Source organism: Entelurus aequoreus, linkage group LG10, assembly GCF_033978785.1.
Source record: "Entelurus aequoreus isolate RoL-2023_Sb linkage group LG10, RoL_Eaeq_v1.1, whole genome shotgun sequence".
Taxonomy (NCBI): domain Eukaryota; kingdom Metazoa; phylum Chordata; class Actinopteri; order Syngnathiformes; family Syngnathidae; genus Entelurus; species Entelurus aequoreus.
Genome location: NC_084740.1, coordinates 40,706,946 through 40,721,972, shown reverse-complemented (window position 1 = coordinate 40,721,972; position 15,027 = coordinate 40,706,946). Strand labels below are relative to the sequence as shown.

Below are 15,027 nucleotides of genomic sequence, written 5' to 3'. Positions count from 1 at the left end.
GCAAATGTCTGCTTTTTGGTGCAATATCTACATAGGTGTATAGAGGCCCATTTCCAGCAACTATCACTCCAGTGTTCTAATGGTACAATGTGTTTGCTCATTGGCTCAGAAGGCTAATTGATGATTAGAAAACCCTTGTGCAATCATGTTCACACATCTGAAAACAGTTTAGCTCGTTACAGAAGCTACAAAACTGACCTTCCTTTGAGCAGATTGAGTTTCTGGAGCATCACATTTGTGGGGTCAATTAAACGCTCAAAATGGCCAGAAAAAGAGAACTTTCATCTGAAACTCGACAGTCTATTCTTGTTCTTAGAAATGAAGGCTATTCCACAAAATTGTTTGGGTGACCCCAAACTTTTGAACGGTGTGTATATATATATATATATATATATATATATATATATATATACACATACATACACATACATATATACACATACATACACATACATATATACTGTATATATACATACATACACATACATATATACATATATATACACATATATATATATATACACATATATATATATATACATATATATATATATATATATATATACACATATATATATATATATATACACATATATGTATTTCTTTCTTCTAATCAGAACACCTTCAAACCAATTTACTCATAAATATATTGTAATAAATACAAATCAAAAAATCTGAGATATACTTCTTGAAATAAGTGTAAGATATCAGCTCTTGCAGGCAGGCTCCTTTGCTTATTGTTATCAATATAGCTCATAAATTAGTTAAGAATCAAAAATCTTTTTTTTCGGCCACCCCTATGACTTATCCTTTGATGTTACCTGTATGGACCAGTGGCAGGAGGTCCGAGGCGGGTAGTAGTTGGGGAAGTTGGGGGACATGAACCTGCCTTTGTCCCCCGTCAGCTGGCCGCCACACGTAGTGTCTGCGTGGAGAGGGAGACAATCTCAGGGACACGTTTGCGTCACCCCCCCCCCCCCCCCACGACGAGCCCGGCGCCCTTTCCTACCTGCTCTGCCTTGCCGCACCTGCGAGACCTGCGCCCTGAAGCCCGGGTAGTTGTTCTTTTCGTTGGTAGCCATGGTGACCAGCATGACGTTGCTGGAGGACATAAAGGTGAGGGGCTCGCTGGGCGAGTAGTAGCCGCACATCCTGTGGACAGAGCGTCAGGACTTGGATCAGGATGTGAGGATGTGGTCACTTTAGAAATCATCACATGTGTCAAGATAAACGTATGGAGCCCCTAAAGGGACATGGGGGACATTTCTCGTGTGCACGAGATACATGTCTTAAAAAAATGTTTTTTAAAATTATAAAATGTTTATTTTAATTTTTTATAACTTTATAAAAAGTTTCTCGAGTGCATGAGATACATGTCTTAAAAAAATGTTTTTTAAAATTATAAAATGTTTATTTTTATTTTTTATAACTTTATAAAAAGTTTCTCGTGTGCATGAGATACATGTCTTAAAAAAAAATGTTTTAATTATAAAATGTTTTTTTTATTTTTTATAACTTTATAAAAAGTTTCTCGTGCGCACGAGATAGTTTGGCCAGCCACATTATTTAAAGAGGACTGCCAGATTATTTAATTAATGTGGCCCACCTTGTCGTCTGATGTTAAATTAACCTGCCATTTTATTTTAGTGGTCTGCCAAATTATTTAAGTGGCCTGCCTTGTCGTCTGATGGTAAATTAACATGCCACTTTATTTTAGTGGTCAGTCACATTATTTAATGTGGCCCACCTTGTCGTCTGATGTTAAATTAACCTGCCATTTTATTTTAGTGGTCCGCCAAATTATTTAATGTGGCCTGCCTTGTCGTCTGATGGTAAATTAACATGCCACTTTATTTTAGTGGTCCGTCACATTATTTAATTTGGCCCACCTTGTCGTCTGATGTTAAATTAACCTGCCATTTTATTTTAGTGGTCCGCCAAATTATTTAATGTGGCCTGCCTTGTCGTCTGATGGTAAATTAACATGCCACTTTATTTTAGTGGTCCGTCACATTATTTAATGTGGCCCACCTTGTCGTCTGATGTTAAATTAACCTGCCATTTTATTTTAGAGGTCCGCCAAATTATTTAAGTGGCCTGCCTTGTCGTCTGATGGTAATTTAACATGCCACTTTATTTTAGTGGTCCGTCACATTATTTAATGTGGCCCACCTTGTCGTCTGATGTTAAATTAACCTGCCATTTTATTTTAGTGGTCCGCCAAATTATTTAAATGGCCTGCCTTGTCGCCTGATGGTAAATTAACATGCCACTTTATTTTAGTGGTCCGTCACATTATTTCAAGTGGCCTGCCTTGTCGTCTGATGGTAAATTAACATGCCACTTTATTTTAGTGGTCCGTCACATTATTTAATATGGCCTGCCTTGTCGTCTGATGGTAAATTAACATGTCACTTTATTTTAGTGGTCCGTCACATTATTTAATGTGGCCTGCCTTGTCGTCTGATGGTAAATTAACATGCCACCTTATTTTAGTGGTCCGTCACATTATTTAATGTGGTCTGCCCCTTCATTTAACGTGGCCTGCTATATTATTCTAGCGGTCTGGCAAGTCAGTTTATGTGGTCCGCCACATTATTTAAATTGGCCTGCCACATTTTTTAGTGGTCTGGCACATAATTTAACGTGGTCCGCCACGTTATTTTACGTGGTCTGGCACATCATTTTACGTGGTTTGTCACTTCATTTAAACTGACCTGCTACATAATTTTAGGGGTCTGGTCTGTGGTTTGTCACTTCTATTAAAATGGCCTGCCACACATTTTAGGGGTTTGGCACATCATTTAATGTGGTTTGTCACTTCATTTAAATTGGCCTGCCACATCATTTTAGGGGTCTGGCACATTATTTTAATGTGGCCTGCCTTTTTATTGGATATTGCCCGACACGTCATTTATAATGTGGCCCGTCACATCATTTACCGTGGTCCACGACATTATTTTAGCGGTCCGGCACAACATTTTATGTGGTTTGCCACATCATTTAAATTAGCCTACTACATCATTTATTGAGGACCGCCAGGTTATTTTATTTGACCCGGCTTGTCGTCTGATGTTAAATTAACCTGCCAATTCATTTTAATGGTCCACCACATTACTTAAGGCGGTAAGCCACATCATTTAAAGTGGCCCGCTAGATTGTTTTAGTGGCCTGGCCTGTCATGTAATGTGGTCCACCAAATCATTTATGTGGCCTGCCTTGTCATTTAATGCTGCCCGACACGTCATTTATAATGTGGTTCGCCATATCATTTTATGTGGCCTGCAACATTATTTTAGTGGTCTGGCTTGTCATTTAATGCGGGCCGCCACATCAATTAATTTGGCCCGCCACATTATTTAAAGAGGACTGCCAGTTTACTTAATATGGCCTGCCTTGTCGTCTCATGTTAAATTAACCTGCCGCATCAATTAACTTGGCCCGTCACGTTTTTTAATCTGGCCCGTCTTGTCATTTAATATTCAGTTAACTTGCCACTTCATTTTAGTGGTCCACCACATTACTTAAGGCGGTAAGCCACATCATTTAAAGTGGCCCGCTACATTATTTTAGTGGTCAAGCATGTCATCTAATGTGGTCCGCCACGTCATTTATGTGGCCTGCCTTGTCATTTAATGTTCAGTTAACCTGCCACTTCATTTTAGTGGTCCACCACATTACTTAAGGCGGTAAGCCACATCATTTAAATTGGCCCGCTACATTATTTTAGTGGTCTGGCATGTCATCTAATGTGGTCCGCCACGTCATTTATGTGGCCTGCCACATTATTTTAGTGGTCTGGCATGTCATCTAATGTGGTCCCCCACATCATTTATGTGGCCTGCCTTGTCATTTAATGTTCAGTTAACCTGCCACTTCATTTTAGTGGTCCACCACATTACTTAAGGCGGTAAGCCACATCATTTATGTGGCCTGCCACATTATTTTAGTGGTCTGGCATGTCATCTAATGTGGTCCGCCACGTCATTTATGTGGCCCGCCACATTATTTTAGTGGTCTGGCATGTCATCTAATGTGGTCCGCCACGTCATTTATGTGGCCTGCCTTGTCATTTAATGTTCAGTTAACCTGCCACTTCATTTTAGTGGTCCACCACATTACTTAAGGCGGTAAGCCACATCATTTAAAGTGGCCCGCTACATTATTTTAGTGGTCTGGCATGTCATCGAATGTGGTCCGGCCACATCATTTATGTGGCCTGCCACATTATTTTAGTGGTCTGGCATGTCATCTAATGTGGCCTGCCACACTTTATGTGGCCTGCCACATTATTTTAGTGGTCTGGCATGTCATCTAATGTGGTCCGCCACGTCATTTATGTGGCCTGCCACATTATTTTAGTGGTCTGGCATGTCATCTAATGTGGTCCGCCACGTCATTTATGTGGCCTGCCTTGTCATTTAATGTTCAGTTAACCTGCCACTTCATTTTAGTGGTCCACCACATTACTTAAGGCGGTAAGCCATATCATTTAAAGTGGCCCGCTACATTATTTTAGTGGTCTGGCATGTCATCTAATGTGGTCCGCCACGTCATTTATGTGGCCTGCCTTGTCATTTAATGTTCAGTTAACCTGCCACTTCATTTTAGTGGTCCACCACATTACTTAAGGCGGTAATCCACATCATTTAAAGTGGCCCGCTACATAATTTTAGTGGTCTGGCATGTCATCTAATGTGCTCCAGTAGATTTATGCTGCTTTAACATCTGCTGACTGAAGAATCCTCCATTAAGTCTTTTATTGGGCGCCAAACAATCATCCATGCCACACCCACTTCAAGTCCACTACTTTTTGCAGGCCACATCATTTATGTGGCCTGCCTTGTCATTTAATGTTGCCAGACACGTCATTTATAATGTAGCTTGCTGACTCATTTTACTGTATGTGGTATTTAAAATGGCCTGCCACATTATTCTAGTGGTCTGGCACATCATTTTATGTGGACCGCCACATCATTTAACATGGTCCGCCACATCATTTAACATGGTCCGCCACATCATTTAGGTGGCCTGACTTGTCATTTAATGTTGCTCGACACGTCATTTATAAAATGGCCCTCCACACCTTTTAAGGTGGTCCGCCAAATTCTTTTAGTGGTTCCGCACGTCATCTTTAACATGGCCTGCTACGTAATTTAAATTGGCCTGCCAAAGGGTGGAAATAATAAAGCACTTTCCGAGTAAATGTATTCGTTCTGTCAGTTTTTGACAGAAAAATGTTCTTGAAGCAACTCCATATGTAAAAATATGCGATCATGCAACAAGAAGGTCCAAACATTTTTTTTTTGTTGATCAAAAATAAAAATCTGCTCGTCACCTCGATTTATGATTTCAAAGCAATTAAATGATCCATCACTCTGCTAGTGAAACCTACTCAAAAATAGTTGCCTGTCTGTAAATTGTGTAACATTTACTGTATATTTCTACATATTCACCGTTACAAGCGGAATTTGACACCCGTGGCTAAAAAAGGTCCCCAAGCGGTACTTAAAAAAATGGAAAAACACTATTTTTTTGGTTCATTTTTGTGAGATTCAAGTAGAAAAAACAAGACATCTAAAGGAAATGCCACTTTGAGAAATGAGAAATAAAACCCACAATTAATTGTCATGATTACTGCAATAATACGGAACGCAAAATGTGCAAAAAAAGAGACTCATAATTACGGGGTTCATGAATGCACCTCGCATTGGAGCTTGACCAGGGACTTCTGTGTTGTTGTTGGGACTTTTTCTACCGACTTATGAATTAAAGGCCTACTGAAAGCCACTACTACCGACCACGCAGTGTGATAGTTTATACATCAATGATGAAATCTTAACATTGCAACACATGCCAATACGGCCGGGTTAACTTATAAAGTGCAATTTTAAATTTCCCGGGTAACTTCCAGTTCAAAACGCCTTTGGAGGATGACGTATGCGCGTGACGTCACGAGGTCCACGGAAGTGTTTGGACCCTATTGGACACTCTGTTTTCTTCAACAAAATTCCACACTATTCTGGACATCTGTGTTGGTGAATCTTTTGCAATTTGTTTAATGAACAATGGAGGCTGCAAAGAAGAACATTGTAGGTGGGATCGGTGTATTAGCGGCTGGCTGTAGCAACACAACAAGGAGGACTTTGTTGTATAGCAGACGCTAGCGCCGGCGACCTCACCTTGACTTCCTACGTCTCCGGGCCGCCGACCGCATCGTCGATCGCTGGAACGCAGGTGAGCACGGGTGTTGAGCAGATGAGGGCTGGCTGGCGTAGGTGGAGCGCTAATGTTTTTATCATAGCTCTGACGAGGTCCCGTTGCTAGGTTAGCGTCGTTAGCAACAGCATTGCCAGGCTTCGACAGGCGGCACAGCATTAACCGTGTATTTACATGTCCAGTGTTTGGTTCGGTGTCTCCTGATAGTAGTATTGTTGATCTTCTGTCTATCCTTCCAGTCAGGGATTTATTTATTTTGTTTCTATCTGCATTTGAGACAGATGCTATCATGTTAGCTCATGCTAAAGAGCTTCGTCGATGTATTGTCGTGGAGATAAAAGTCACTGTGAATGTCCATTTCGCCTTCTCGTCTCTCATTTTCAAGAGGATATAGTATCCGAGGTGGTTTAAAATACAAATCCGTGATCCACAATAGAAAAAGGAGAGAGTGTGGATTCCAATGAGCCAGCTTGTACCTAAGTTACGGTCAGAGCGAAAAACGATATCTCTTGAACTGCATTCTAGTCCGTCACTCTAACGTTCCTCATCCACTAATCTTTCATCCTCGCTCAAATTAACGGGGTAATCGTCGCTTTCTCGCTCCGAATATCTCTCACTCCATGTAAACAACGGGGAATTGTGAGCAGCACTACCGCTTGTGACGTCACGCTACTTCCGGTAGGGGAAAGGTTTTTTTTTATCAGCGAGCAAAAGTTGCAAACAAAATCGTCGATTTTTTCTACTAAATCCTTTCAGCAAAAATATGGCAATATCGCGAAATGATCAAGTATGACACAGAATGGATCTGCTATTCCCGTTTAAATTTAAAAAAATCATTTCAGTAGGCCTTTAATTTAGCCCCCATTAGAGCAGGATAACCACTCCTTCTTCCCGCCTCGTGACTACCGTTCACGTGGTCCCGTTCACGTGGTCCCGTTCTGGACCCCGCTTTGAAAGGGCAAATAGAGGCACACGGCTTCTGACTCACTCTTGCAGGACGCTGGCCTCGATGGCCACCAGGGAGTTGTAGATCTTCACAAAGTCGTTGTTGCAGTTCTCCTCCAAGTTGAGAGTGTCAAAGTCCAGCTTGATGACGTAGTTGGGGTCCGCCCGCAGCTGCCACTGGATGAAGGTGTTGGGCGGGTAGGAGCTGTCGGGGAAGCCGGGGGACTTGATCTCGCCGATGTGGTCGCTCCTGGTGTGCTCGGAGAACCTGAAGAACCCTGAGAGGGGACAGAAGATGGACGTGAGACTTGAACGCGCCGACGTCGACTAACAGACACTTACGGCTGAATTGTGTGGAGGTCAGTCTGGAATCAACTTCTGCACAGGGCGACAAAAGACACACGTTACCACCGTCCTGCGTGGAAGGGTTAGTTAGAGGTTTGCAAACCCAAACCTGAGGACACCACGTCTTCCAGGAGCAGGGAGTTCCCGGGTCTGTAGACGCTGCGCTGCTCCTTGTCCACCAGTTTGTCCATGGAGCACATGGCGCTGTCCACCGCCGCCTCCTGGCCAGTGGGAACGTTGAACTCCGACAAGTAGTAGGCGATGACGCTGCCCTCGCTGGGACAGGAGACATGATTGGTTGAGGAGGTCGCTAACGGCAACAATACATTTGGAGCTTCCGCTCACTTCCTCCACACAATAGGACGACGCTACAGAGGCTCGCATTGAAAGTGAAATACAGGAAGTGTTTCCCGCGTCTCACTCGGTAATCTAATACAACTGCACTGCAAAAAGTCAGTGTTCAAAAACAAGAAAAAATAAAATAAAAATGAGGGGTATTTTATTTGAACCAAGCAAAATTATCTGCCAATAGATCAAGAAAATTTGGCTTGTCAAGACTTTCCAAAACTAGTAAAATTAGCTAACCTCAATGAACCCAAAAATACCTTAAAATAAGTATATTCTCACTAATAACTATAATATGAGTACGTATTTTCTCTTGTTTCATTGAAAATAAAACAGCAAAGTCTTTTTGGCCGTCACCTGTTTTAATTATGAGACACAATTGTGTCAAAGTCATGATTTTTTTTTCTCATGCTTGAAATAAGAAATTATTACTTTTATGCTTGTGAGTGTTGATGACACAGCTTTGCAACAGTTGATATTCTAGTTTCAAGCATGTTTTACTCAATATAGGTCAGGGGTCACCAACCTTTTTGAAACCAAGAGTTACTTATTGGGTACTGATTAATGCGAAGGGCTACCAGTTTGATACACACTTGAATAAATTGCCAGAAATAGCCAATTTGCTCAATTTACCTTTAACTCTATGTTATTATTAATAATTAATGATATTCACACTTAATTGAATGGTTTAAAAGAGGAGAAAACACGAAAAAAATTACAATTACATTTTGAAACATAGTTTATCTTCAACTTCGACTCTTTAAAATTCAAAATTCAACCAAAAAAAAGAAGCGAAAAACTAGCTAATTTGAATCTTTTTGAAAAAATTAAAAAATAATTTATGGAACATCATTAGTAATTTTTCCTGATTAAGATTAATTTTAGAATTTTGATGACATGTTTTAAATAGGTTAAAATCCAATCTACACTTTGTTAGAATATATAACAAATTGGACCAAGCTATATTTCTAACAAAGACAAATTATTATTTCTTCTAGATTTTCCAGAACAAAATTTTTAAAAGAAATTCAAAAGACTTTGAAATAAGATTTAAATTTGATTCTACAGATTTTCTAGATTTGCCAGAATATTTTTTTTGAATTTTAATCATAATAAGTTTGAAGAAATATTTCACAAATATTCTTCGTTGAAATAACAGAAGCTAAAATGAAGAATTAAATTAAAATGTATCTATTATCCTTTACAATAAAAAAATTTATTTAAATTGTCAGGAAAGAAGAGGAAGGGATTTAAAAGGCAAAAAGGTATATGTGTTTAAAAATCCTAAAATCATTTTTAAGGTTGTATTTTTTCTCTAAAATTGTCTTTCTGAAAGTTATAAGAAGCAAAGTAAAAAAAATAATGAATTTATTTAAACAAGTGAAGACCAAGTCTTTAAAATATTTTCTTAAATTTTCAAATTCTATTTGAGTTTTGTCTCTCTTAGAATTAAAAATGTCGGGCAAAGCGAGACCAGCTTGCTAGTAAATAAATCAAATTTAAAAAATACAGGCATCTCACTGGTAAGTGCTGTTATTTGAGCTATTTTTAGAACAAGCCAGCGGGCGACTCATCTGGTCCTTACGGGCTACCTGGTGCCCGCGGGCACCACGTTGGTGACCCCTGATATAGGTCATCAAATCTCAGCAACAAGCTGTAATATCTTACTGAGATCATTTAGGACCAAAACCCTTAAAACAAGTAAAACACTAACATAAAATCGGCTTAGTGTTAAGAATTATCTTATCTGACAGAAAATAAATCATATCAAATCAAATCAACTTTATTTATAAAGCACATTTAAAACTTACCACAGGGGTAGCCAAAGTGCTGTACAATGGGCAGGTTAAAAGATAATATGAGTACCGAGGAAACACAACACAACACAAACAGAACACGATAAAAAATAAATAGATAAAATAAATAAAACATAAAAACAGGTTCACAGCAGGTGTATTATGGGGCGCCATTGCAGGATGGGTATCACTCAGTGTTAAAAGCCATGGAATAAAAGTATGTTTTTAAGAGAGATTTAAAAACAGGAAGAGAGGAGGCTTGTCTAACACTCAGAGGTAGGTCGTTCCAGAGCTTGGGAGCAGCAGCGGCGAAAGCTCTGTCACCTCTAAGCTTCAGCCTTGTGTCCGGGACCGTCAGTAGCAGCTGATCGGCTGATCTTAGGGATCGGGTGGGTCAGTAAGGCTGAAGGAGGTCGGAGAGATATGTTGGCGCGAGGTTGTTTAGACATTTAAAAACAAATAAAAGGAGTTTAAAGTTGATTCTGTAACGCACAGGGAGCCAGTGAAGGGACGCTAATATAGGGGTGATGTGCTCACGTCTGCGGGTCTGTGTTAGCAGACGAGCAGCAGAGTTCTGCATGAGCTGCAGGCGGGCGAGGGAGGCCTGGCTAATGCCTACATACAGGGCATTGCAGTAGTCTAAACGAGTCGAGATAAAGGCGTGGATTAAATTCTCAAGATCATGTCCTGATAGAAGCGGTTTCACTTTCGCTATTTGGCGTAATTGATAAAAGCTTTTTTGAACGACGCTGCTGATTTGTTTTTCAAATTTAAAATCAGAGTCGAACTTTACCCCCAGGTTTGTGACACAGTCGCTTAAATACGGGGTCAGAGTGTCGAGGGCAACGTTGGGGGATAAATAAATAAGCAAATATCACCCTTATTTGAGTTATTTCATCTTACTTAGAATTCAGTTTTTGCAGTGTGGTGCCAAACTCTAATACTTTGCATCAATAAAAGTATGTCTGCTCCTTCAATTTTGACAGAAAAATTGCATGTACTGCATACAAATATCTGACTATGCAAAAAAAACATTACTGGAAATTAGCCACTACTTTTTTCCTACGCTTTGAACCCTGCGGCTTATACAGTTATGGATTTTTCTTTGCCGAGGGCCATAATGCAACTAGTTTTCATAAAACACAGGCACTGATACGGCGCCATCTTTTGGACAAGATTGCTCACTGCAGGTGCTGCTGGTAAAATGTTCTACAGAGTTCCCTGCTGTTTAGGGCTTTGAACCAGAAGTGGAAGTGCTGTTCCGTCTTCTAACCGTCCATAGCGTTTCTACTCGTAAGGATTCTTCATTCATCACTCTAAGCAACGTTTGTAAGTTTTACAATATAACTAAAATAATTCTTACTTACTAAACCGTCCCATGTGTGACATCTGTAGGAGTGTTTTCCTGCATAATTGTGTAAATGTAATCAAGCTAGCGTCGTTAGTATTAGCTAATATTCTAACACGTTTACGATTGTCTGTGTTAGTATTATTACCTTACAATGGCATTCTTTTTGTATCGTTTCAGGTTCACAAACTCCTCATTAAATTCACCAAAATGTCACCTGTGGAGTTATTGAGTCCGTTTAGCTGATCGGAGAGCTAGCTGCCGAAGCTACCGGGTCCATGGCTATGACTTCTGTTTTGTTTGACCAGCCGTTTTACTGCCGTGTTACAGACACCGTTTGGAAACAATTAAGGTATGTAAATAAACTTTCCAAATATATTTCTGTGTAAATAACTCACAAAATATATATCTGCGACTTATGGTCCGGTGCGGCTAATATATGGAAAATAAGTTTTTCTTCTATACCGGTGCGCTCTATAGTTCGGAATATACGGTATATTTACACAACAGTACATAACTAAACACGCTGCAAGACTGCTTGTATCGCACATGACATCACACATAAGTAAGCACGCCGTAGGACTGCTTGTATCGCACATGATATCATACACAAGTAAGCACGCTGTAGGGACTGCTTGTATCGCACATGACATCACACACAAGTAAGCACGCCGTAGGACTGCTTGTATCGCACATGATATCATACACAAGTAAGCACGCTGTAGGGACTGCTTGTATCGCACATGACATCACACACAAGTAAGCACGCCGTAGGACTGCTTGTATCGCACATGATATCATACAAATTAAACAGGCTGCAGGACTGCTTGTATCGCACATGATATCACACACAAGTAAGCAGGCCGTAGGACTGCTTGTATCACATATGATATCACACACAAGTAAACAGGTTGCAAGACTGCTTGTATCGCACATGATATCACACACATGTAAGCAGGCCGTAGGACTGCTTGTATCACACATGATATTACACACAAGTAAACAGGCTGCAAGACTGCTTGTATCGCACATGATATAAAACACAAGTAAACACGCTGCATGACTGCTTGTATCGCACATGATATCACACACAAGTAAGCAGGCCGTAGGACTGCTTGTATCACATATGATATCACACACAAGTAAACAGGCTGCAAGACTGCTTGTATTGCACATTATATCACACACAAGTAAGCAGGCCGTAGGACTGCTTGTATCGCACATGATATTACACACAAGTAAGCACGCCGCAGGACTGCTTGTATCGCACATATCGCACATTTCACATGCAAGCACGTATAATATCTGATACAGACTAATATCCAATCGGATCAGACGCCCCAATACTAAAGATTTGTTTATAGGCTTTTTAAAATTATATGCACATGCGTCATGGCAAAATAATGCAAAGTGACTTTTGTCTTTATCTAACTTTGGAAAGAAATGATCACAGGAAGACTTCTGTTCAATTTTCTCTTTGTATGTCAATCTTCACAAGACAATGGAATGATGAAAGTACCTGAAGGCCTGCACTGAGGAGCCCACGTAGTATTTGGACAGCTGCGGACTTTTGCTGTAGAGAGTTGTCAGCTGCAAGACACAAGATGGACACCAGTGTGACGGGGGCACAAGATGGACACGAGTGTGACGGGGGCACAAGATGGACACAAGTGTGACGGGGGCACAAGATGGACGCCAGTGTGACGGGGGCACAAGATGGACACAAGTGTGACGGGGGCACAAGATGGACACGAGTGTGACGGGGGCACAAGATGGACACAAGTGTGACGGGGGCACAAGATGGACGCCAGTGTGACGGGGGCACAAGATGGACAAAAGTGTGACGGGGGCACAAGATGGACAAAAGTGTGACGGGGGCACAAGATGGACACGAGTGTGACGGGGGCACAAGATCTACACGAGTGTGACGGGGGCACAAGATGGACACCAGTGTGACGGGGACACAAGATGGACAAAAGTGTGACGGGGGCACAAGATGGACACCAGTGTGACAGGGACACAAGGGTAACGGGGGCACAAGATGGACACGAGTGTGACGGGGGCACAAGATGGACACAAGTGTGACGGGGGCACAAGATGGACGCCAGTGTGACAGGGGCACAAGATGGACACAAGTGTGACGGGGGCACAAGGTGGACAAAAGTGTGACGGGGGAACAAGATGGACACGAGTGTGACGGGGGCACAAGATCTACACGAGTGTGACGGGGGCACAAGATGGACACGAGTGTGACGGGGGCACAAGATCTACACGAGTGTGACGGGGGCACAAGATGGAAACCAGTGTGACGGGGGCACAAGATGGACACGAGTGTGACGGGGGCACAAGATGGACACCAGTGTGACGGGGACACAAGAGTGACGGGGGCACAAGATGGACATGAGTGTGACGGGGGCACAAGATGGACACAAGTGTGACGGGGGCACAAGATGGACGCCAGTGTGACGGGGGCACAAGATGGACACAAGTGTGACGGGGGCACAAGGTGGACAAAAGTGTGACGGGGGCACAAGATGGACACGAGTGTGACGGGGGCACAAGATCTACACGAGTGTGACGGGGGCACAAGATGGACACGAGTGTGACGGGGGCACAAGATGGACACCAGTGTGACGGGGACACAAGGGTGACGGGGGCACAAGATGGACACGAGTGTGACGGGGGCACAAGATGGACAAAAGTGTGACGGGGGCACAAAATGGACACAAGTGTGACGGGGGCACAAGATGGACACCAGAGTGACGGGGGCACAAGATGGACAAAAGTGTGATGGGGCACAAGATGGACACGAGTGTGACGGGGGCACAAAATGGACACGAGTGTGACAGGGGCACAAGGTGGACACCAGTGTGACGGGGGCACAAGATGGACACGAGTGTGACGGGGGCACAAAATGGACACGAGTGTGACAGGGGCACAAGGTGGACACCAGTGTGACGGGGGCACAAGATGGACACAAGTGTGACGGGGGCACAAGATGGAAAAAAGTGTGACGCGGGCACAAGATGGACACAAGTGTGACGGGGGCACAAGGTAGACAAAAGTGTGACGGGGGCACAAGATGGACACCAGTGTGACGGGGGCACAAGATGGACACGAGTGTGACGGGGGCACAAGATCTACACGAGTGTGACGGGGGCACAAGATGGAAACCAGTGTGACGGGGGCACAAGATGGACACGAGTGTGACGGGGGCACAAGATCTACACGAGTGTGACGGGGGCACAAGATGGAAACCAGTGTGACGGGGGCACAAGATGGACACGAGTGTGACGGGGGCACAAGATGGACACCAGTGTGACGGGGACACAAGGGTGACGGGGGCACAAGATGGACATGAGTGTGACGGGGGCACAAGATGGACACAAGTGTGACGGGGGCACAAGATGGACGCCAGTGTGACGGGGGCACAAGATGGACACGAGTGAGACGGGGGCACAAGATCTACACGAGTGTGACGGGGGCACAAGATGGACACCAGTGTGACGGGGACACAAGGGTGACGGGGGCACAAGATGGACACGAGTGTGACGGGGGCACAAGATGGACAAAAGTGTGACGGGGGCACAAAATGGACACAAGTGTGACGGGGGAACAAGATGGACACCAGAGTGACGGGGGCACAAGATGGACAAAAGTGTGACGGGGCACAAGATGGACACGAGTGTGACGGGGGGAACAAAATGGACACGAGTGTGACAGGGGCACAAGGTGGACACCAGTGTGACGGGGGCACAAGATGGACACGAGTGTGACGGGGGCACAAAATGGACACGAGTGTGACAGGGGCACAAGGTGGACACCAGTGTGACGGGGGCACAAGATGGACACAAGTGTGACGGGGGCACAAGATGGAAAAAAGTGTGACGCGGGCACAAGATGGACACAAGTGTGACGGGGGCACAAGGTAGACAAAAGTGTGACGGGGGCACAAGATGGACACCAGTGTGACGGGGGAACAAGATGGACACGAGTGTGACAGGGGCACAAGATGGACACAAGTGTGAC

General features: G+C 43.1%; 1 protein-coding gene across 1 annotated transcript in view; it reads right to left on the bottom strand.

Moving 5' to 3' along the window:
- The window catches only part of st14a (ST14 transmembrane serine protease matriptase a), a 74,328-nt gene that overhangs the window by 25,757 nt on the left and 33,544 nt on the right, over positions 1–15,027 (bottom strand). Inside the window, exons 5-10 of the mRNA XM_062060864.1 lie at positions 12,518–12,588; positions 7,619–7,785; positions 7,507–7,542; positions 7,208–7,442; positions 1,010–1,152; positions 822–925 (exon numbers count right to left, since the gene is read on the bottom strand). Of these exons, the coding sequence (XP_061916848.1) occupies positions 822–925; positions 1,010–1,152; positions 7,208–7,442; positions 7,507–7,542; positions 7,619–7,785; positions 12,518–12,588 (756 nt within the window). The remainder of the gene's footprint in view (positions 1–821; positions 926–1,009; positions 1,153–7,207; positions 7,443–7,506; positions 7,543–7,618; positions 7,786–12,517; positions 12,589–15,027) is intronic.